The sequence below is a fragment of the Schistocerca cancellata genome, chromosome 12 (genome assembly GCF_023864275.1).
Source record: "Schistocerca cancellata isolate TAMUIC-IGC-003103 chromosome 12, iqSchCanc2.1, whole genome shotgun sequence".
NCBI lineage: Eukaryota > Metazoa > Arthropoda > Insecta > Orthoptera > Acrididae > Schistocerca > Schistocerca cancellata.
This window is the reverse complement of record NC_064637.1, coordinates 107,098,121-107,122,927: the sequence shown is the minus strand read 5'-3', so window position 1 is coordinate 107,122,927 and position 24,807 is coordinate 107,098,121. Positions and strand designations below refer to the sequence as shown.

Genomic DNA, 24,807 nt, shown 5'->3' with positions numbered 1-24,807 from the left:
TTTTTGTCAATTCACACCATTTTGCTACATTCCATGTTTTATAAGGGAATGTATGCCAAGCATGTTCTCTAAAAGAAATAAAATCACACAGATTTTAGTTTGTGCATTTATCCTTTATTTGGGGGTTTGTGGGTCATTATGATTACTGGCTGTTACCAAAAAAAAAAAAAAAAGAAAAAAAAACATTTCTCTTGTCTCTTTGCTAGATGAACTGAGGCAGCCCATTCAGAAGCTATGATGATTATTGATGCGTCTGCTACAAATCACATCCAAATTCAACCATATGAGCAGCAGCTTACAACATTTTTTCGAGTATTTCTTTTTAATTCACAACAAACAGTTTCATTCTTACAAAAAATGACTTGATCCTACCAGAAATATATATTAATGGTACTACACTAAATGAAACACTATGTGTGAAACTCCTTGCTTTACTGTTGGATAATATGTTAATATACAATCAACAAAATTATAAACTAATCATAAAGCTCAGTTCGCTATGTTTCGTACTTACAAGAATCTGTCACTGCATTAACTTGATGGCCAGGATGTGGACTTATTTTACATACTTCCACCCTTTGTTGTCTTACAGCGTTATCTTCTGAAGCAATGAAACTCAGGGAAATAAAGTATGGGGGACTTCAAAAACAAGTTACACATTATTACAGCAGGTCAAGTAAATTTTACTGAATGCTGCACTAGAAATCAAAGTGGCCCAAATACATAACAGTATTTTTCTACACTACTGGCCATTAAAATTGCTACACCATGAAGATGATGTGCTACAGACATGAAATTTAACCAACAGGAAGAAGATGCTGTAATATGCAAATGATTAGCTTTTCAGAGCATTCACACAAGGTTGGCACCAGTGGCGACATGAGGAAGGTTTCCAACTGGTTTCTCATACACAAACAGCAGTTGACCAGCGTTGCCTGGTGAAACATTGTTGTGATGCCTTGTGTAAGGAGGAGAAATGTGTACTATCATGTTTCCAACTTTGATAAAGGTTGGATTGTAGCCTATCCTGATTGCAGTTTACCGTATCGCGACATTGCTGCTCGCATTGGTCGAGATCCAATGACTGTTAGCAGAATATGGAATCGACTTGGGCTTGTTAAAATTGATGCATTCCTGCAAACAGATTTTCTGCTATACTAAGAGAACAGGTATGTAGTTCACAAGGTGCCCTCTAGGAGACCCCAGCTTGCATCAACAATATGTGTCAGAACAAGGCAATAATGCAACTGACAATAAAACACTATATAGCTGGCAATTTGAGGAGGGTATGTGAAGTATAGGATCATATAGGAGCACTCTGCTAGAAGTTACCTCAGAGAGGGAGTTAAAAAATTCTCACGCTGTCTGAGAGACCTCACCTCATCAGTTAAGGGTTAATTAGAAGTCATATCTGCTGTTTCTCTACATAACAAAAAAGTAACTATTCTTGATGCTTGTCAACTAAGTTATTCTTAAGTCCAAATTAAAAAAGAAAAACTAAAATTCCACTAAGTAACCCAAAACTTCAAATGTAAACATCTACTTCTCTGCAGGTCCCGCTGCACTTTCCATCATTGCTACCCCACGACCGTCCCGGTCACAGTTACAACATTTTGGTGACAAGGTAAACGATGGTCATTGTTGGTATGGAGGCAAAGTTGGTCTGTCTGCTGGAGCAAGAGCAGCAGCTCATGCAGCAGCAGCAGCTCCAGTTAGACATCTTACAAAAGTCGCTGCAGTTGCTAACGGACGAAGTTGATGCCCGGGACGTGTTACCGCAACAGCTTCAGAGTCCTCAGGTGTTCGATGCTTTCCCATGTCCGCCGTTGTTTCAACCCTTTACTGATGCTAAAGAGGATGGGGAAACCTACTTACATTGGCTGAAACAACATTTCACAGCTTTTCAAGCACGGACGACTCCTTGCAGCGGTTGTTGTCTTTGTCTTGGGCCTCTCTGGACACGTTCTTTCTTCTCCACAAGTTGGCACCATTGTCCAATCCTGTGGCTCTCTCTTTCCAGGAGATCTGCCTTTTGCTGACAAACTATTATTCCCAACGCTACCATGTAGTCGCCTTTCAGCTGGAGTTCCACCAGTACCATAAACAGCCTGGTCAATCGTATCGTTCCTGGGTCACGGACTTGCAGGGTCTCAGACGTCGATGCGATATTAAATGCACCAATCAGCAGTGTAAGTCTTTGTATGTGGACTACCTGATCCGGGATGTGGTGGTTCAGCTGGCTCCCAACCTTGAGATTCGTACTGCAGCGCTGAAACTCCACAACCCCTCCTTGGAAGAGATTCTCCGCATTGCCCACTCCTTTGAAATTGCTCAAGCGGCTAATAAGCATGTTATGGTGTGCCCGCAGGTGCCATTGATCGTGGCGTCATGGCAGGTTCTGCCCTCGCGACGTTGATGTGGCCCAGCCAACAGAGGCCAGCGCCGTTGGGAATCCTCGTTGTCCGGTCGTCTATATGGCGTCAGCACTTTCGGTAGCCCCTCGTCGCCAGTCACGTGGCCCACTTCCATCTTGCCCACAGCGCTTTACACCCATTCATGGGCTGATTGTCCCCACTGCTGGAAAACGTGCATGCTTTGTAACAAGGAGGGCCACATCTGATCAGTTTGTTGTAGTCGCCCGACTCGATCCAGTCCTGCCCCTCCTGGGCCTTAAGATAGAGTCCATGCTCTGCAATCAGTAGTCCCACAGGATGACCCATCAGCATGGTAGCTCATCCTCACGCTCTGCATTTTCACAGAGGATGTCAGTTTTAGGTCAACACTGGGGCCACCAACTCCCTGATTAATATGGCGACATATACTCGGCTGGGCTCTCCTGCGTTTTTGCCTCCCTCTCGCCGTTTAGTCGCCTACAGAGACGGTTCCATTCCCCTTTGTGGGCAGTTCATCGTCCAGGCGATGTACAAGCATGTTCCCCAGCTCCTTACCCTCTTTGTAGTCGACCATCTGTCAGCTTCAAATATTTTTGGCCTGAATGCATTTCAACAGTTTGGCTTTTCAATTTCCAATGAAGTTAAGGTCATTTTCATGGCTGTTCCCTTTCAGGACTTGGACGATCTGTGCTTGGCTTTTGCATTGTTGTTTGCACCAGATCTCGGATGTGCTTCCGTCTTTCAGGCGCACGTCACCCTATGGCCGGATGCACAGCCTCGCTTTTTCCGGGCCCGGCACCTTCCAGTGGTCTTACGGCCAGCAGTCAAGCAGGAACTTGATCGGCTCCAGGCCACTGGCATGCTGGAATTTGTAACTTACAGTGCATGGGCGACACTACTGGTGCTCATACGGAAACCCAATGGGTCCCTTCAGCTGTGTGGGGACTTCGGCGCTACAGTCAATGCTCAGTCCCTCATTGACACTTACCCTATTCTTCAACAGGAAGACCTTCTTGCCAAGCTTGCCAGGGGAGAGTATTTTTCCAAGGTCGACCTGGCTGAGGCATACCACCAGTTGCCCTTGGATGCTGAATCTCAGAACTTCATGGTTATCAACACGCCTTTTGGATTGTGTAAGTACAAGCACCTTCCCTTTGGTGTCTCTTGGGCACTGACCATTTTTCAGCGTTTCCTGGAGCAGCTTACACAGCCTATCCCTGCATGTGTGAATTATCTGGATGACATCTTGGTCACCGGGTGTTCCCGCCAGGAACATTTGCAAAACCTCAGCACCTTATTTCACGCTCTGCAGTCTGCTGGTCTACGCTGTCGGCTGGACAAGTGTTTTTTTTCCTTCCTTGTCCCAAGGACTTATCTGAACTGCAGGTGTTTTTGGGCAAGGTTATTTATTACTTAAAGTTCTTGCCCCAGGCTGCCTCCATTGCTCAACCCCTCAATCACTTGCATCGCAAAGGGGTACCTTTTGTTTGGACTCCTGCCTGTGACCGGGCTTTTCTCCATTTAAAGGCAATGCTGAAGTCCGCCCCTTGCCTTACTCCCTTCTCTCCGGACTTCCCCTTGGTTGTGGCAGCTGATGCATCGGCATACGCCATTGGGGCCGTCCTCGTGCAAAGGGATGCCGATGGCTCCGAACAGCCCATCGCTTATGCCTCTACGACATTGACCCCAGCACAATGGAACTACTCCCAGACTGGAAAGGAGGTCCTGGCAATCGTGTTTGCCGTCCAAAAATTTCACCCCTATCTCTTTGGCAAAAAGTTCACCCTCCTCATGGACCATAAACCCTTGGTTACACTTTTCGGACTCCACTCTTACCTTCCCAAGCAGACGGCTGTACACCTCCAGTGCTTGTTTTTATGTAATTATGCTTACACCATCCGGTATAAGCCCACCGCCCACCATCCTAATGAGGACGCTTTGTCACGTCTCCCAGGCTCCGATCCTGCCTTTGATCAACAGGAGGTCCTCTGCTTTCACATTGATTCCACCCACTGGAATGTGCTGGACAGTCTTCTTCTTATGGCTGCTGACGTTGCTGCGGCTACCCACCACGACCCTGTCTTGCGGCAGGTTCTCAACTACGTGGTCCACTGGTGGCCGTCCTATGTTACTCGTCGGATGCAGTCTGATTTCAGCCCCTGGCACCACCTGTCCCACAGGCTCTCTGTGGTCGATGATGTCCTTCTGCTGGCCACGCTCACCAAGTGGTCATTGCTCTGGAATTGCAGCTTCTGGTGCTCAGTTTGTTACACTGCGGGCACTAGGGTATGTGCTGTATGAAAGTTTTGGCTCACCGGCATGTGTATTGGTCCAGCATATATGGCGATATTGAGCGCCTGGTCTGTGGGTGCACCATCTGTGAGTGTCACCACACAAGTCCCCCTCAGTCGTTTGCACCCTGGCCTGTGCCTTGCTGGCCCTGGGATCACATCCATATCAATTTTGCGAGCCCATTTTTTGGGTCCATGCGGTTACTCATTGTTGATGCCTAATCCAAATACCCATATGTTGTCCACATGGCATTCACCACCACAGAGGCTACACTCACGGCTCTGGCGCAGGTTCTCACCATTGAGGTCCTGCCACACATGTTGGTCTCCGATAATGGTCCCCAATTCGTAGCATCCTCCTTCCATGACTTCTCTCAGGCCAACGGTATCAAACATATCCGTAGCTCCCCTTTCCACCCTTCGTCCAATGGTGAGGCGGAGAGGCTTGTGTGCACTTTTAAAGCCCTCGCAGCGGAATGCTCCTGGTACGGCCGTGTGGGCCCTCGAGTATGGGCGCAAGGTGGGTTGGACACCCGCCATGGTCATCACGGCCCATGGGTGGTGTGTGACGTCGGTGCAGACGTCGAAAGGATTGGAGCACCACCATCATATTCAGCTCCATCCTCGTGCTGCCACAGGACTCACACCACCGCTTCTTTCCCTACCTCCTTCAGGTATGGACATGGTCCTCAAGTCACTGCCCCAGACCCTGGTTGCCGTCTACCCAGTGGCCTGCCACTGGCCCTCTCTGCCTCCAGGTGGATCGGCGGCTCCCTCCCCCGCCCTGGACTCTGGATTGGCTGTCATGGATACCTTGGACGTCCCTTCCTCCCTGCCAATTGCGGTTGATATGCCCAGTTCCTCATCCCACTGCTGCCCAACTCAGCACCGTCTGGGACATTTCCGCCCCTAGGCCCAAGTTTCAGGGGGGAGGGATCTGGTACCGCACGCCACGGAATTTGAATCCACGCCAGACATCATGGACATCGAAGACCCATAGAGGTCTCTGCACCATCGCACCGTAAGCTGTGGCGGCACGCACCTCATGGCCCGCTTTAAGTGTGAGGGCACCACAGTGCAGCACGCGGTTCCCGCGGCCAATAGCGGCGCCCACGATACTGTACTTAAGCGCCTGCCTCTTGCTCAGCCAGCCAGTCTAATCTTGCATACGTCGCTTGACACCTCGCCTCGCATTAGACAGCTTACTTCCTTGTTCTGTGTACGAGTGGACATGTTTGTTTCCTTGTGACTCCATTGTTCGATCTTGTTGTATTCATTCTGTTCTTTGTTGGTCGTGTCTGTCCTCTCCCGCTATGTTGTTGTTCATGGGCCTCTCCTCAGGTCCCATTGTGCTTTCTGCCATTGCTACCCCACGACTGTCCCGGTTGCAGTTACAACAAAGTGAGTTATTCTTGAATGCAGATTTAAACAACTATAGGGTGTACTGTGCATCTTGGACAATTGATTCTACAAGAAACACTGAACAGTGGTTCTACATCAGGTCCTCAGAAAACAGTGAAGTCTCCAGTTCACCATCTCTGTTCAAACACCTGCATGGTTTATGACTTAATGGTAACCAAGTGTAGAACCAGGGAAGCTGAGATGTGTGGGTATAAAAGAACTGCATCTGTGAAAAACAGAGAAAGCCAAAGAAACCCTTCAATATGACAACAACAAATCTTGAATGCCATGAAGTATCATCAGAATACCTCATACCAATAGGCAGAAAGTGATGATCACACCCAAGCTGATACATTCTAATGCAGTTTATAGTAGGCAGTTATCCAACTAAAATCTCAAGTTGCATATTGATGATGCTGGACAAAATTCAAGTGTATGTTCCACATGAGAATGTTTCACATGACTTTCATATGTTTTCACGACAAATTCATACAACAGAAACTCTTTTTCCCAAGTCCACAAATGTTTCTTTTTTCTTCTCCTCTAAAACCTAGTTCTTAAAATTACATGGTGTCCCATGTCAACTCCTCAATTATTAATTTAATTTCTTAAACATACCTGAACATTCTGCTTCATAACAGGATCTTTAGAACACAATAACTGGATGAAGCCCTTTTGCTGCATCAGAATAAATTACTCTTCTCTCTCAACTTACAGGTGAATTCTCTGAAGCCCGTGAAGACCTGGCAGCACTGGAGTTAGATTACCAGGAAGTGCAGGAGGATGCTGCATCAGAAACAGATGAAGACAAAGACGAATACTGACTCAACACAGTTTACTACCAATATGATTATCTGAATACTGCAATCTTTTCAAAAATGGTGTGCAAAGATATCGACATTCTGTCATCAAAAGCATTAAAACTGTCACACGAGTCATGCACCATGTCAGTGCTGTGGACATAATTAATGAAGAAAAAGTGATGTAACATGTCTGTGAGATGTGAAATGACAGAACATTCTTTATATTTACCATTCTATCAGTATGATGGGGTGTTTGGTGCATTCTTTAGAATTTGAGACATTTTCCCTTTACTGCCTACATAAAGCAGATTCAAATCTTCAATAAGCCAATATTAACCATTTTAAATCAGTAAATAATAAGACCTATCACATTTAAATATATAAAATATTTGTACCTTGTCTTAAAAAGTTATTACCTGTGTTATACAAAATATATAACTATTATATAAAGTATTTTCTGTGTATGACTTCTTCATGCAGTGGTTTTGTAAAGCAATAAAATATTTTCCACCTGTCTGTGTGTATAACATCCTGTTGTATTTTATTGGTCCTCTCATCGACATAAGCAACTTGTGCATCAGATGTTGGGCAAGTCCAGATCTACATGAATTAAACATTATATGCATAAGAGTTTTGCCTTTGCCTTTACAAATGTCTGCTTGTGTCTGTGTATGTGCAGATGGATATGTGTGTGTATGCGAGTGTATACCTGTCCTTTTTTTGCCCCTAAGGTAAGTCTTTCTGCTCCTGGGATTGGAATGACTCCTTACCCTCTCCCTTAAAACCCACATCCTTTCGTCTTTCCCTCTCCTTCCCTCTTTCCTGATGAAGCAACCGTTGGTTGCGAAAGCTTGAATTTTGTGTGTACGTGTTGTATCTATCAAGCTTTCGTTTGGTAAGTCACATCATCTTTGTTTTTTTAAGTAAACATTTGTTTGATTTCTGCTTGCTTGCTTTAACTCTGAATAAACAGCTCAGTTGGGAACAATACCAGCTAAATGAGACCTGGAGAATATGAGGATGTTGCTTCCTCAGTCATACTAAACATGTTCCTGACACATAACACTTACTAGGGAACTGTGCTTAACCACTGCATCACCCTAGTACGTATTCCTCTCCAATACATATTCCCATTCACACTTCAGCCCATTGATATAGCCCTTCTAAACTTGCATCAGTATTGCAGAGGCTCTCTAACATTGGAATAGACCTTGGCAATGAGCAAAACGTGATTAATTCTGCCTGTATCCCAAGCCTAGGTGATACATTAATCATACACTGTTGATGTTTCTGAGATGTATTGAGTCACCCCTTTAACTGTGATAATGATATATGCTGAAGCAATGAATTAATACTGATGTGAGTTTACCAGGGGAATAGCAATGGGCTGAGGTGTGAATGGGAATTTAAATAAATGAAGGAGACATACTAGGTTAATCCATGCAGGTCTGCAGCATCAGTGTGGCACAGCAGTTAGTGCATATGCCTAGTAAGCAGATCTGGGTCTGAATGCTGATGCTGGTACAAATTTTAATTCATTGTCTCAGCCTACATCACTATCACACACACTATCACTATCACACATCACTGGAACACGTGAGGCAATACTGACCTTACGACTTATCTTAGAAGAAAGATTAAGGAAAGGCAAACCTACATTTCTAGCATTTGTAGACTTAGAGAAAGCTATTGACAATGTTGACTGGAATACTCTCTTTCAAATTCTAAAGGTGGCAGGGGTAAAATACAGGGAGCGAAAGGCTATTTACAATTTGTACAGAAACCAGATGGCAGTCATAAGAGTCGAGGGGCATAAAAGGGAAGCAGCAGTTGGGAAGGGAGTGAGACAGGGTTGTAGCCTGTACCCGATGTTATTCAATCTGTATATTGAGCAAGCAGTGAAGGAAACAAAAGAAAAATTCAGATTAGGTATTAAAGTCCATGGAGAAGAAATAAAAACATTGAGGTTTGCCGATGACATTGTAATTCTGTCAGAGACGGCAAAGGACTTCGAAGAGCAGTTGAATGGAATGGATGGTGTCTTGAAGGGAGGATATAAGATGAACATCAACAAAAGCAAAACGAGGATAATGGAATGTAGTCGAATTAAGTCAGGTGATGTTGAGGGTATTAGATTAGGAAATGAGACACTTAAAGTCGTAAAGGAGTTTTGCTATTTGGGGAGCAAAATAACTGATGATGGTCGAAGTAGAGAGGATATAAAATGTAGACTGGCAATGGCAAGGAAAGTGTTTCTGAAGAAGAAAAATTTGTTAACATCGAGTATAGATTTAAGTGTCAGGAAGTCATTTCTGAAAGTATTTGTATGGAGTGTAGCCATGTATGGAAGTGAAACATGGACGGTAAATAGTTTGGACAAGAAGAGAATAGAAGCTTTCAAAATGTGGTGCTACAGAAGAATGCTGAAGATTAGATGGATAGATTACATAACTAATGAGGAAGAATTGAATAGGATTGGGGAGAAGAGAAGTTTGTGGCACAACTTGACCAGAAGAAGGGATCGGTTGGTAGGACATGTTCTGAGGCATCAAGGGATCACCAATTTAGCATTGGAGGGCAGCGTGGAGGGTAAAAATCATAGGGGGAGACCAAGAGATGAATACACTAAGCAGATTCAGAAGGATGTAGGTTGCAGTAGGTACTGGGAGATGAAGAAGCTTGCACAGGATAGAGTAGCATGGAGAGCTGCATCAAACCAGTCTCAGGACTGAAGACCACAACAACAACAACAACATCTCTACCAGAGATAAAAGTGAGACTCAGTATGAACCAAGAACATTAACTGTATATGGTTAATATATCACCCGTGCCTGAGGTACCGGCAGAATTAATGCAGTTTTGCTCATTGCTAAGATGCTGTTCCAGTGTCAGAGAGCCTCTGCAATACTGCTGTGAATTTCAAAGGGGAATAGCAATGATCTGAGAAGTGAGTTGGAATTTGTATTGGGGAGGGAGATGTACTAGGGTTGTGCATGCAGCTGTGGTAACTGCAGTGCCATCTACCTGATATGTAGGAGACTCAGATTCAGCATGCATCATTATCATAGAAGTAGAGCTAAACTGACAATTGAGAATAAAAGAAGTGCAATGGGAAGAATACAAGACATGGAGTCAGCATTTAATTTCAGAACTAAGAATATGCCATAACATAGAGGATGATTAGAAAGCATTTATCAAACTCAAAAACAAAGCATCTTCCAAAATAATTTCAGTGAAGAAAATACCAAGATACCAATGAAAACTCCAACAATTTGGGGGGATGCAGAACATTTGACAGCAATTCCAACAAGAAAAAATGCAATGAGAGAATATCATGCAAACTAGTAACTTGGCAAGTAATTTACAATATAAGAAAATAGATTCCTGGTTGAAGCACATTTTAAAGAAACAGGAGACACAGAGCTAGACAGCATTTTGCAACAAATTACATAAAAATACTAATGTCACAAATATATGGAGATGTATTAAGGCTCTTCAGCACAGGAACCAATGAAATATCAAATTCGAAAGGATGGATTAATCAGTTGCAGACAGAATTGTGGGTCTCTCAGCAGTGGTAGAAGCTTTGAGTGCAGCAGGAGAAATATCAAATCATTTCCTATGCTCACCATTTACAAAGGAAGAACTGTTGATTGCCTTAATCCACTAAGTAAACACAACACCAGGAGTGGACAACACGTATTACGCGACATTGGGGAATTTATCAGAACACACAAAAGGGAGGCTGTTGGGTACCTTCAACTGAATATGGTTGTACAAAACAATTCCTGAAGACTGAACTATACAGAACGTTGTGTCAATTCTGAAACCAAAAAGGATCCAGCATCTTCTGACTCCTACAGACCATAGCACTATTGTATTAACACGATTCACGTTGTCACATAATGTAGACCGGGAACTGTCTGCTAGGCATGCCCGATGTGAAACTGACTGGGCACGGCCCGTGCTGCCTGAGTTGTTGTTGTTCCGCTGGCAGAGGCCGCGGCCGATTTCTCGTGTGCCCTCTGGTGGATGGGACTTTAGTTGCAGCAACTACTGTCCGTGACGTGCCATGCCGATGTGCACCTCCCGTGATCTTTCTGGTGGCTACTGCACTCCTCCTCCTTCGGGGGGGTGAAGCCACTGTGATCCACTGCATCAGAAGGTGGAGTGTTGTGCAGTAGCAATCACCTCCATGTCCAGAGTCAGGGGGATCTGCCAACCCTCAAGCCGGAACCTTCGAATACGGTCGGAAGTGACCCACACGAAGAGGCCCCCGTCATCCCACCGCCGGAGCCCGGGACAGAATGGGCGACAAGCTGTTGAACTCCAGATCCCGTTCCACCTCGGGAGGGGCAAGACCCAGTGGCGGGGACGATGGGGAAGGCACGACCACAGGTGAACCAGCCTTCTGAGAAACCAGGTCTGTGAGGGGGGCTGGCTCTCACCGGGGCATCTCTAACGATGGCGATGCCAGTGCTGGAGCTACTGGAGACCGCCAAGGCTGAGAACCGTCGCAGTGTGGTGGAGTCACAGGAAAGAGGGGCGGTAGCGTCCCCTGAGAAAACAACACGGGTGCTGGCAATGGGGAAGCCACCGCATGAGGTGTTGGAGGGTGGGTGCCCAAATGTGGACATAGCTGATTTTGGTGACAACGTACCTCCTGGTCCCCCATCTGCAAGGTATAGAGCCGGCGGCCATTGTGGCACAGGACCACCGCCGGTATCCAACATCGATTGTGACCAAACCCACGTGCCCAGACCGACATACCCGGTGGAAAGTCGGGTACGCTATTTTGCGAAGACTGGCAAGGACCAGGCTGGAGGTGCAGCAGAGTCCTAGGTTGGCGTCCGTGGAGGAGCTCTGCGGGACTGTGTTCTCCCATCAGTGTGCATCAATGTGGTCCGGTATGCCGTCAGGAAAAACGTCAACGCCTCCTCCACAGGAAATTCGTGCACATACTTTTTTCAACTGCATCTTAAATGTGTGCACCATGCACTCGGCTTCCCCATTCGATTGTGGATGGAAGGGGGGGAGAGCAAACATGCCGAATACTGAAGCACCAACAAAAATCCTGGAAGGTCTGCGAAATAAACTGAGGTCCATTGTCTGATACCAGGATGACTGGCAGACCTTCCACGAAAAGATTTTTGCGAATGCCTGGGTTGCAACTTCTGAAGTGGTTGAGGAGCAGCAAACCACGTATGGGAATTGGCAATAAGCATCAATGACAGTGAGCCAAAAGCCATTGAGAAATGGGCCCACAAAATCTATGTGAACACGTTCCCACGCCTGGTTTGCATGCGGCCACGAACAGAACGCTGACCTGGGAGATGCCTGTTGGCTCACACACTGGTAACAGGCGGCCACCAAGTGCTCAATTTCTCTGTCAATACCGGGCCAGTACACATGTCTGCGAGCCAAGGTTTTAGTACGGGAAACACCCAACTGCCCCTCATGTAATAACGTGAGGACCTCCCTTCTCAAAATTGCAGGAACAACCACACGAGGAGCTGTATCATCGGTAGCCAGAAGGAGAACTCCTTCCGAGACTGAGAGGCAGTCTCACAGAACAAAATAATTATGAAGAGGGTCCGAGGCCCAGCCTGGAGGTCGGGACGACCACCCCTGCTGAACGATGTAAACTACTTGCCGGAAAACTGGGTCAGCTGCCATTTCCCTGGCGACTCTAGAACTAGTGATCGGGAAGCCATCAACCGCTTGGCAGGACCCCACATCCAAATGAAAACACATAATCTCCTCCCGATCGAACTTAGGATCCGGGCCCACCGGAAGACGGGAAAGAGTGTCAGCGTTGGCATGCTGTCCGGTAGGGCAAAAATGAATGTCATAATGGTACTTGGAGAGGTACAAGGCCCAGTGCCACAGTCTGTGGGCCACCCTATCCGGAATCTGAGAGGTATGGCCAAATAACCGTATTAATGGCTTATGGTCAGTGATTAACTGAAACTTCATGCCATACAAGAAAGGGTGAAACTTGGTAACAGCATAGACAATGGCCAAAGCCTCTTTTTCCACCTGGGAGTAATGGGCCTGCGCGGGACTAAGAGTTTTAGATGGAAACGCCAGTGGCTGCTCGGAGCCATCCGCGTTGCGAGGGGCCAGGACCGCCCCCACCCAATACTGCGAAGCACCTGTAGCCAGGACCAATGGCTTATTGGGGTCAAAAGTAGCCAAAGAAGGCGCTGATGTGAGGAGGCCCTTCAACAAGGTGAACTCTCGCTCGCACGCAGGCGACCAATCAAAAGGAACACCTTTGCGCAGAAGGCAGAACAGGGGGCGGGCTATGTTGGAAGCCCTGGGAATGATTCGGTGGTAATAGACAATCTTGCCTAAAAAAGCTTGTAACTCCTTCAGTGAAGCAGGCCACAGAAGGTCGACCATACCTTGGACCAAACTTCCTAGCGGCTGGACGCCATGCTGAGAGATGGTGTAGCCCACATACTCAATGGACAGTTGGAAGAAGTTCGACTTACGCAGGTTGCAACGCAGGCCCACAGACCTGAATTTGAGAAAGAGGGTTCGAAGGTTGTGCAAGTGTTCCTTCGTGCTGCGGCCTGTGACAGTTATGTTGTCCAGGTAATTAATACAGTGAGGGATTGTCGATGTGACGTGCTCAAGATAATGCTGAAATATCACCGGGGCACTGGATATTCCGAAGGTCAACCTCTGGTATTGGTAAAGGCCAAACGGGGTGTTGACGACTGCCACCGTTTGGAGTCCTCATCGAGTGGTACCTGTTGATGAGCCTCCAAATGATCGATTTTCGAAAAATACTGGCCTCCTGCCATGTCGGAGAACAATTCATCAGAACAAGGCAAGGGACAGGTGTCCACCACCAATTGGGAGTTAATGGTGGCCTTGAAATCGCCACAAAGATGTAATTTTCCCGAGGGTTTCCTGAGAATAACGAGGGGCGAAGCCCACTCACTAGAAGAAATGGGAAGAACGACCCCAAGGGCTGTTAGCTGGTCTAGTTCTGCTTTTACCTGAGGGTGGAGGGCCAAGGGGATCTACCTCACACGTAGAAAATTCGGGCGAGCCAACGCCTTCAACATTAAGTGAGCTTCAAAGTCTGAAATACACCCCAGGGCCTCCTCAAAGATATCCTTAAAGATTCCAATGATTGATAGGGAATGTCTTTGGAGACCAACTGTATATGGTGTCTGTGATAGAAAACCCGAAAGCTTGAAAGGCATCCAATCCAAAAAGGTTAGTGGAGCTCGCATCACTGACAACAATAAAAGTAAGAGGCCGAGTGATTGATTTGTAAGTAACTTCAGTAGTGAATTGACCCAGTAGGGGAATGAACTGTTTACCATAACCGCCAAGACGCCAATAAACTGGCACCAATGGGGGTGACCCAAGGTCGGAGTAAGTTTGTGCATTCAATAAGGAAACTGCCGCACCCGTATCTACTTGCAGTTGTAATCGGCACGACCGAACCGACACCTCGATAAAGAGTTTGTGTGCCGATGCGTCGGGAGCCTGACCCAATGAAGCTCCCTGAATGTCAATGTCCATGTCCTCTGTACCTGCTTCCTTTGATTCTTTTGAGGCTGAGTGGCAAACTTTAGCATTGTGTCCTTTTTTATTACATTTACGACAAATGGCCCAACACTGGGGGCACTCTGACCGATCATGATGTATACAGCACGTTGCACAGGACGGTAACAGGGGCCGGCGGCTGGAACCCTGTTTTTGCGCCATGCGGGAGCGGCCGTAACAGCCGGATTGTACCGCACGCACATTGTCCAACCCGGATGCAGTGGACGCGGCTGTGCCGCCTGACGCGGTGGTATAGCGGTTCTGGCGCTGCAGTCCGGAACCGCGGGACTACTACGGTCGCAGGTTCGAATCCTGCCTTGGGCATGGGTGTGTGTGATGTCCTTAGGTTAGTTAGGTTTAAGTAGTTCTAAGTTCTAGGGGATGTTGAGTCCCATAGTGCTCAGAGCCATTTGAACCATTTGTGCCGCCTGAACCGCTGCGACACCACACCACGCTTCCAACTGTTGACCTGCAGTGTGACAGACTTCATACAACTGAGCAATGGACAGGACTTCCTCAAGGGAAGGGTCTTCCAACTGCAGGGCCCGTTGTGGACCTCCCTATCAGGGGCCGAATGAACAATGACGTCTTGCACCCTAATGTGGGCATACGATTCTCACGACTGCTCCGTGACAAAATGACACTTGTGACTAAGACCGTGCAGGGTAGTGGCCCACGCTCAATAAGACTGATGGGGCTGCTTCTTGCATTGATAGAACTTGACCCTAGCCACCACAAGATGCGTGCGGCGGCGATAATATGAATACAGCAATGAACACAATGCGTCAAAAGACAAGGACGAGGGTTCCTGCAACAGCGCCAGCTGCCACAAAACTTGATACAGCATGGGAGATATCCAAGACGAGGAAAGAGCACGACATACCTCCGCATCGGCAACATGACATGCCTGGAAATGCTGCCGAAGGTAATGTTCATATGCGTCCCAATCCTCCACCGTCTCATCATACAGGGGAAAGGGAGGAGGGAATGGCACTGGAGCAGACTGCGTGGAGAGCAATGCCAAAAGCGCTTGTTTCATGGTTGCCATGAGCTCCGTCTGCTGCTCAACCAAAACCTGCACTAAATCCTCCATGCCGTGGATAAGCTGCAAAACTGGAACAATGACATAACATGCAAAAGAATGACCCTACTCGTCGCCAATTGTGTATTAACACGATTCACGTTGTCCGTCGCACTTCACATAGTGTAGACCGGGAACTATCTGCTAGGCATGCCCGATGTAAAACTGACTGGGCACGGCCTGTGCTGCCTGAGTTGTTGTTGTTCCACCGGCAGAGGGCACTGCCTAATCATCACGTGCCCTCTGGTTTTACTTGCGGCAACTACTGTCCGTGACGCGCCGTGCCGATGTGTGCCTCCTGCGATCTTTCTGGTGGCTACTGCAACTATCATTGTACATCATAAAATCTTGGAACAAATAATTAAAAATCATCTTGAATAGTGGTTGAAAACTAACAATATATTATCATCTGTAACATTGCTCTGTGTTAGATGATTTGACACAATTAACTTCGGACATATGAATTGCATTTGAGAAAAGACAGTATATTAGATTCATGTTTGTGGGTACTGAAGGGGCATACAATAATGTTATCATTCCCTTATTGATGCAAAAAATGACAGGGATAGGACTGTATTACAATTTTATTTATGGTGCAAGCAAAATTTTAGTTGTAAGGACTATCCACTTATGCCTAAAAAAATAAAACTGTGGACTCAAGGAATGCCTCTATGGGCTTCCACTGGGATTGAAATTGAGCCATATTCTGTTTAATGTTTACATAGCAGACATTGAAACCAAGCTCCCAAGAGCTTTAATGTATTACAATATGCTGATGATATGTGTATATCTACTTCTGATACTAATGCTGGCCTTGAAAACACAAATGGAGTAATGGGTACAGCAACATCCTAGTTGAAATCCTTGTTGATTCAGCTCTCATTTCTTAAGATAATGATGGTTTACTCTGGCAGGTGAAGGATTCCACAGGGACTAACACACATAAGATTAAATAATCAGTTTTTCTCAGTGAAGAGTCAAACTAGATTCCTAGGAATAATAATAGACTCACTTTTATCATGGGCAGGACATTTTGCATAGCACGTTGAGAAGATCCACCTTTGTCTTAAAGTGTTGCAATCAGTTACAAGAGTATAAAAAAAGAAGAAAAAGAACACCAGTTTAGCTGCATCAGGAGAGGAAAACTACCAAGCAAAATGCATATCTTAGAAAGAAAATAAAATTCATGTGTATCATAGACATACTAACATTAAATATAGTGAAGTGGTCGATGACGTACTGAAAACCCTGCTGCAAATGATGCTTTTAAAAAACATTTTACTGTCATCAGACCTGAAGACTACATCATATAGATAAGTAACACATCAATGGAAAGAACATCAAATATCAATACAAAGTGCATTCAAGTTCTAAGGCCTCCGATTTTTTTCTAATTAACTACTCACCCAAAACTGATGAAACTGGTGTTACTTCTCAATGTAATTGCCCTGCAGACATACACATTTTTCACAACGCTGATGCCATGATTCCATGGCAGCGGTGAAGGCTTCTTTAGGAGTCTGTTTTGACCACTGGAAAATCGCTGAGACAATAGCAGTACGGCTGGTGAATGTGCGGCCACGGAGAGTCTCTTTCATCATTGGAAAAAGCCAAAAGTCACTAGGAGCCAGGTCAGGTGAGTAGGAAGCATGAGGAATCACTTCAAAGTTGTTATCACGAAGAAACTGTTGCGTAACGTTAGCTCGATATGCGGGTGCGTTGTCTCGGTGAAACAGCACACGCGCAGCCCTTCCTGGACGTTTTTGTTGCAGTGCAGGAAGGAATTTGTTCTTCAAAACATTTTCGTAGGATGCACTTGTTACCATAGTGCCTTTTGGAATGCAATGGGTAAGGATTACGCCCTCACTATCCCAGAACATGGACACCATCATTTTTTCGGCACTGGCGGTTACCCGAAATTTTTTTGGTGGCGGTGAATCTGTGTGCTTCCATTGAGCTGACTGGCGCTTTGTTTCTGGATTGAAAAATGGCATCCACATCTCATCCATTGTCACAACCGACGAAAAGAAAGTCCCATTCATGCTGTCGTTGCGCGTCAACATTGCCTGGCAACATGCCACACGGGCAGCCATGTGGTCTTCCGACAGCATTTGTGGCACCCACCTGGATGACACTTTTCGCATTGTGTGCATAGAACCCACAGAAATGCCGTCTCTGGAGGCGATCTGTTCAACAGTTATTCGGCGATCCCCCAAAACAATTCTCTCCACTTTCTTGATCATGTCGTCAGACCAGCTTGTGCGAGCCCGAGGTTGTTTGTCACACGATGTTCTGCCTTCATTAAACTGTCGCACCCATGAACACACTTTCGACACATCCATAACTCAATCACCACATGTCTCCTTCAACTGTCGATGAATTTCAATTGGTTTCACACCACCCAAATTCAGAAAACGGCTGATTGCACGCTGTTCAAGTAAGGAAAACGTCGCCATTTTAAGTATTTAAAACAGTTCTCATTCTCGCCGCTGGCGGTAAAATTCCATCTGTCATATGGTGCTGCCATCTCTGGGATGTATTGACAATGAACGTGGCCTCATTTTAAAACAATTTGCATGTTTCTATCTCTTTCCAGTCCGGAGAAAAAAAATCGGAGACCTTAGAACTTGAATGCACCTCGTACAAATCAAAAGGAAATGTTATGGTCAAATATAGCCATAAATTCCTTCAAAGCTCTGGGTACATACATTTAAAGTGAATAAAAAATGATAAGTTCCACAGTCTGTAAGAGATATAATCATGGATCATTCCTTAACCAATTTCACTGAATAGATGTTCAATACAACCTGGTGCAGAGCACCAGTTATGGATAGTGAGTGAAGAGACTTAATTATTCATTGGCCAACTAGCAGGTGACATTAAAGCATTTATTCTTTACGAGTTTGTACTGAAGTTAGTTCTCTGTTTATTGGTTGTCAGGTGATAATTTGCTGTTGTAATCAGTGAAATAAATAGTTATTGCACAGTATCCTGTGAGCGTCTGGTTTTTAGACTACACTGTGAGCAATACCTATAAAACTGTGACCCTGAAAGCACAAAACAAAATAGCAAGTTCAAGCATGGTACAGAGCGAGTGTTTGATTTTTCATTATGATGATGGTTAGGACCAGGTGGAAGAACACCAACAATACAAACACAAGAGCTGTAGTTCCTACTGGAAGAACCTGTACTTTGATTTGCTATGTAAGAGCTTGCGTTTACACAGAACAACATCACAAATGATTACCAGCATACAAAGTTTGCTGTGGCAGTTAACAGCCTAGACTCTTGAGAAACAGTATTAGACATCATTTTGAAGCCTCCTACACATGATTGATGTCAACATTTCAGAGATATGATGATCCAAGGCATGAGAAAATCTTTAGAATAACAGACGGAGCAGTTCCTATGTTATGAAAGTATGACGGGAGGCGTTCCAAATCCTGGCAGCATCTCTGGAGTACTAAGGGGTACGAGCAATGTCAGATGAGATGCTTGAGCACCTGTGACTCGACTCTTACTGCTGCCACTGTCAGTGAAAACAGTAGTAGTCACCTATGGGAAGGACAACATCTATTCTGTTCTGTCAGTTGCTCACAAAGTACACACAGCAGTGAGGCAAGCGAGAATCTCAGCAATAGCACAAGCAACTGACAGCCGCAACACAGCAGAAAAACATTTATACAATGGGAACTGAGGAAGTCTGTTGATGAGCAACTTTCAACTTTCCAGTGTAAAACTCCAGTTGGTTGCAATGCAAAAACGATTATTGGCTCTGGAATCAAACCAATGAGACAAAGCAAAGGCCAGAGTGACAAGATGATAGAGAATGTAGGTAACACAGAAGCTTCAGTGTGAGTGCCACAAGATGCCCAGTTCCCTGCATATTCCCAAACAGCCCCTGATGCCTGTTTGCAATGTTATGCCAGGTGTATGTGACAGACAGAAAGGCAAATCGATGTTACCTGGTTGACTCATGCTCAGACGTTAGTGCATTGCCATTAAATTGGAAAGAGATGGTGGATGCAGAACTCCAACTAACTTCCACTAACTTATGGTGAACAGGAGGTGACATTGGACATATGTTCCAGCAAGGTTTTTAAATGGAGGTTCAGACTGGCTGAAGTGCACGAGCCAATTATAGGTGCAAAGTTCTTCCACTACCACAGACTGTGGTTACAGCTGAGCACAATGCAAGATAGTTGGGGAAATGAGGTGGTAATGGGCACAATAGGAAGGAGAAGTACAAGCAAAATAGTCACTTTACCTGATGATTTACTTAAACTTGAAACAGGGAAAAATGTACTGCATTCCACAGTATGCTTCTTCAAGACTAATGCAGGCCAATCGGACTCCTGACATCTGAGAACACTAGGACCCACCCAGTTCACAGAGGCAAAAGCAGAATTTGGCAAGATGTAGCAGGTTGGCATTGTAAGAAGATCGGATAGCCTGTGAACATTGCCACTGGACCTGAAACAGCACATGGAGGCCCAAAGGGTTTAGGGGGCTCTGAATGCACGAACAGTATCTAACTGCTATCCAGTACCTAAATTGGTTGATTTTATGAATGTTTTAGCTGGTACTACAATCTTCAGTGTGATAAACTGTAAGAAGGCATGCAATCAGATTCTGGTAGCTGAAGAGGATGTTCCAAAGATGGCTGTGATTATGCTTTTTGGGCTATGAAAACCTTCACATGCCATTCAGTTTGAAAAATGCAGCCAGAACTGGCAGAGATTGGTAGATGGAGTATTGAGGGGCCTGAATTCCTGCTTCGTATATCGGGATGATATTTTGATGTTTTCACAGAAAGATGAGTTCCGTAATGAGCACTAAAGCAGTATTTTACAGCATAAAGAAATCTGGGTTTGTGGTGAATGAAGCAAAGTATGTTCTCTGCCAGTGCAAAGTGTTGTTCATCATCATATAGTATCAGATGCTAGTACCCATCCACTCAAGGAGAAGGTGGAGCCTTTACAGAGCATTCCCAGGCTGACAGTTTATCAGCAGTATGAAGATTTCTTGTGATCATCAACTTCTATAGTCACCATTTATAGGGGACAGTGGAGATGGAAATGCCACTGACAGAGGAAATAGCAGGTACCAATACCACGGGCAAGCAGCCTGTACAATGGACACTGAGCATGCACCAGGCTTTCACAAAGGTAAGACCTAGTTTACAAGGAGCAGTACTGTTGTCTCACTCAGTTCATAATGTGCATTGGCAACTGTCATAGATGACCTATCAAAATGTGACTTTTTTTCCCAAAAGCTATTGCAAGAAGAGACTAAGTGGAATGCATATGATTGAGAGTTACTAGCCATTTATGGAGCCACATGGAAATTCTGACCATATGTGGAAGCTCAGCCATTTACAGTCTATACTGATCATAAGCAAATCACATTTTCTTTCCAAGGAATGAAAGAGGAGTGTCCTCCTTAGCAGATGGGCCAACTGGAGTTTATTGGGCAATTCGCAACAGATATAAGCACATCAAAATTTCAGAGAACATTGTGGCTGATTTTTTTTTTCTCAGGGATTGACACAATTTCTGTCATGATAAACTATAACCAACTCACAGCTGAACAAACCACAGACAAATGTCAACAACAATTGTAGCAAAGCAGCTCAATATCCCTTAAGCTTGGCCAAGTAAGACTGCGAGACAGGAAAGACATCATTTGGTGCTATGTATCCAAGACCCAGATGATGCCATTTGTGGTCAATGTTTTACTGCATCCCAGCACAAACATCACTGTCAAGCTGACAATGAAGAAATCTGTATGGCCATGTACAAAGAAAGATCACTGTGTGTGAGCAAGGTTTGGTTTGGCCTGTCAAAGATGCAAAGTCAACAAATATGTGCACCAGCCAGTGGGAGATTTTCCAGAGACAACAAGTCAGTTCTCTTTCATGTGTATAGATCTCATGGGCCCACACCCACAGTCAGAAGGGTATTGTTATTTGTTTATGGCAGTGGACAGATATAAATGTTGTGCACAAGCAACTCCTACAGGGGATATATCAGCAGCAATGATGGCAAGGGCCTTTATGAATACACGGATTTCCCATTCACATCATCACTGACCAAGGGCAACAATTTGAGTCAGTATTGTCTCTTTAGATATCTAAGTTATGTGGTATCCAGCACCACCATACAACAAGCTACCATTCCTCAGGCAATGGGATCGTGGAGAGGTGGCATAGAACACTAAAGGCTGTGCTTATGTGCCACAATAGTTGCTGGTCAGCTGCTCTACCACCAGTCTTGCTGGGACTTCTTACAGCAGTTAAGCTGGACACTGGGGCTCCAACTGCTGTGATGGTTTATGTGAAAAAACTGTCTACTGTCCTAGTTTTTCTTTTTTAATTTTTTTCCAACACAGCAGACACCTGTGGAACCAGGCTAAACTCATCCCCAGCATCACATCACAGCATTCAGAAAATATTTTTACATAATGACGATGCAACATGCACCCATGTGATGTTGCAGACAGATGCTATGTGCACAATTACAACCACCACATTCAAGAGCTTTTTGTATATTTAAATGCAGCGTACATACAATTCAAATGACATACAAGAACTGGTCTCTAGCAGGGTCGTGGGAGCAGGTGAAAGCAGTATATGTGCTTACTACAGAGCTTTGCTCTACTGCAGGAGGGGAGGGGGGGGGGGTTATGGATAGTCTGTGTGGAAAGCACCAGTTGTGGACAGCAAGTGAAGAGACTTATTCATTCTTTGGTGGACCAGCAGAGTGGTGTGTACTCATTCATTCTTTGCGAGTTGGTTCTTAAGTTTTTCTCTGTTTATCAGTTGTCAATTTGCTGTAGTAATCAGGAAAACACATAGCTATTGCATGGTATTCTGTGAGCTCCTGTTCTGTGGACTACACTATGAATGACAACTATAGCCCTTACTGATAATGTGATGAAATAACATTAGGGGATGACAACTACATGTCGTTTCAATGTAATCTGTATACAAACCAGCAAATTGATATCATACAACAAGTAACTCAATGTCACGAACCACTGCCAAGTACTGTACCAATTCTCCTTCATCAGAATAATATCCTAGTTCAAAAACTAATTATGAAATTCTTTGATAAATGCAAAATTACTCAGCAAAGCCAGGTTCACACAAGCAACAAAAGTGTCACCATGGCTAGTGGCACCTTGCAGTTGCATGTGTGGACTGCTGGTTTTCAGTGGCACATCTTAAGATATGCAATTTTTATCATGTCACAAAAATTTCAGTTTGGTTGTACTCTGTTATGCCACTTTCCTTCCTCCACTTCTCCCTTGTGACTGTATTTCAAAACATGAGCATTCTGTTGCAGCTATCATGGAGTAATTTCTGCTGTACTCCATTCCATTTCAATGTGTTTTCATTTTATTACTGAAAAATAGCAGAACACTAGTCAGTGGAGTGGCAACAATTTCACAGCTTCTGGACTACAAGGAGAACTATGTATGTTTAATTTTCTGTAGCAGTATTCAAGATACCTAGATCAACAAAACAATAAGATTCTAAGATCTTGGAAGAATGGCATGTCTGCAGGTGTTATTTACAAGCCATTTGTTGGTAACTCTTGTAACAGTTCTAATGCCATAATCTACACTATAGCATTACTGCCTGTTAATATGACTTAAGTTAATGCCATGTTAAAACCTGAGCAACCTTTGTGTCAACTGAAAATAATACAAGACCTCTATGTATTGTGGAATAATAACACTGAATTTAAGCAGAGTTCAAATGCTGTTACTTTCCTTGGAATCTCAATTGATTCAAAATTATCCTGGGTTAGCCATATAGAAACAGTAGGAAGCAACATTAGCAAAGGAATATTTGCTCTAAGGAAGCTTCGTCTTTTTCTAAATGTGCCAGCACTTAAAGTGGTTTATTTTGCTTTAATACACAGTCACATTTCCTATAGCACAATACTGTGGGGACATCAAACCAAGGCAGCTAATGTCTTCAAACTACAAAATAAGGCAATAAGACTGATATGTAGCTTGTGTTATAGGATGACCGGAGCGGGTGACGTGGTCAGGATTGTAGGGCGAGGCTGGGTTGAAGAAGGTGGCTGTTTTTAGCAATCTTCCTCTTTATTGTTGGCTCTTCCAATACATTTTCTGGTAGCTCAGTCCCACCGCTCGTGTCACGGTGGAGACGTGCTGATGCGTGCCGCCCGGGGAACGCAACGTTGTTCTCAGTCAGCGGCTGCGCAGGTGGTAGGAGGTTAGCAGCACGAGGCCTGGCCTAGCTCGCCTCCTGCACATGTTGCGGCTCGTGACGATGCTGGGAGTCGCTGGTGCAGCAGCGGGCAACACCCTCCACCGGCCGGTCTTCGGGGACAGCGTCACTGATGATGATGACGTAACAGCGACCAAACGCCCAATCGGTCGAACTGATGCCGACACCCACCTCTGATGCCCTTAAATAGTGCTGAATGTGCCAGTTATGTGGCGCTGTGTTTATTAGAATGTTCTCAATGAGTTGGCTAACGCAACTGCGCCACACGTGTAATTCTGCTAACGCTGCGTTCTTGCTGTTGATGGCTGCCGTGCAAGTACACACATACCGACGCTCGTTGCAAAACTGTGTCACCTGCATAATGCGCCGGCCAGCCTTTGTCCGCTGTCTGCCATGAGACTGGCACAGCACACACTAAAACACACTAAATCAAAATTTCGCACCATATTTCCTAAAAAAAACCCTTGTCCTCTACACTTGGCTCCCAGAGCTCACTGTAGGCCAAGCTCTAAAAAATTACTGATTATGACCCTACTGTCAATATTTTTACTACAGTGTGTTATGCATATCAAGGAAAACTATTCCAGTTATCAACAGTATGTCATGCGGCATAATTATAACACAAGAAACAAGCAGGACATAGTTTCTTTCCAATGTAAATATAAAAAAACACAAAAGTGCTTCCTACACAAGTCCATAAAATTTTTTAATGCCATACTCCAACATATCAGGCATCTTCCAATTAAAATAAGAAGAAGAAGAAGTAAAAGAATTTCTTATTGAGCTCAGCATTTATGAAACTGACAAATTTTTAAGAGAGGCAAAGAATATGGTATTACTACACTTTATGTGATCAGTTTGTATATGCTACTACACTCCTGGAAATGGAAAAAAGAACACATTGACACCGGTGTGTCAGACCCACCATACTTGCTCTGGACACTGCGAGAGGGCTGTACAAGCAATGATCACACGCACGGCACAGCGGACACACCAGGAACCGCGG

General features: G+C 45.0%; 1 protein-coding gene across 1 annotated transcript in view; it reads left to right on the top strand.

The window, feature by feature from the left end:
• Positions 1–7,299, top strand: part of LOC126109680 (tubulin alpha-3 chain-like) — a 243,877-nt gene extending 236,578 nt beyond the window's left edge. The window contains exon 10 of the mRNA XM_049914731.1: positions 6,803–7,299. Coding sequence (XP_049770688.1) covers positions 6,803–6,909 — 107 coding nt within the window. The 3' untranslated portion in view covers positions 6,910–7,299. The remainder of the gene's footprint in view (positions 1–6,802) is intronic.
• The last annotated feature ends 17,508 nt before the right edge of the window (positions 7,300–24,807 follow it).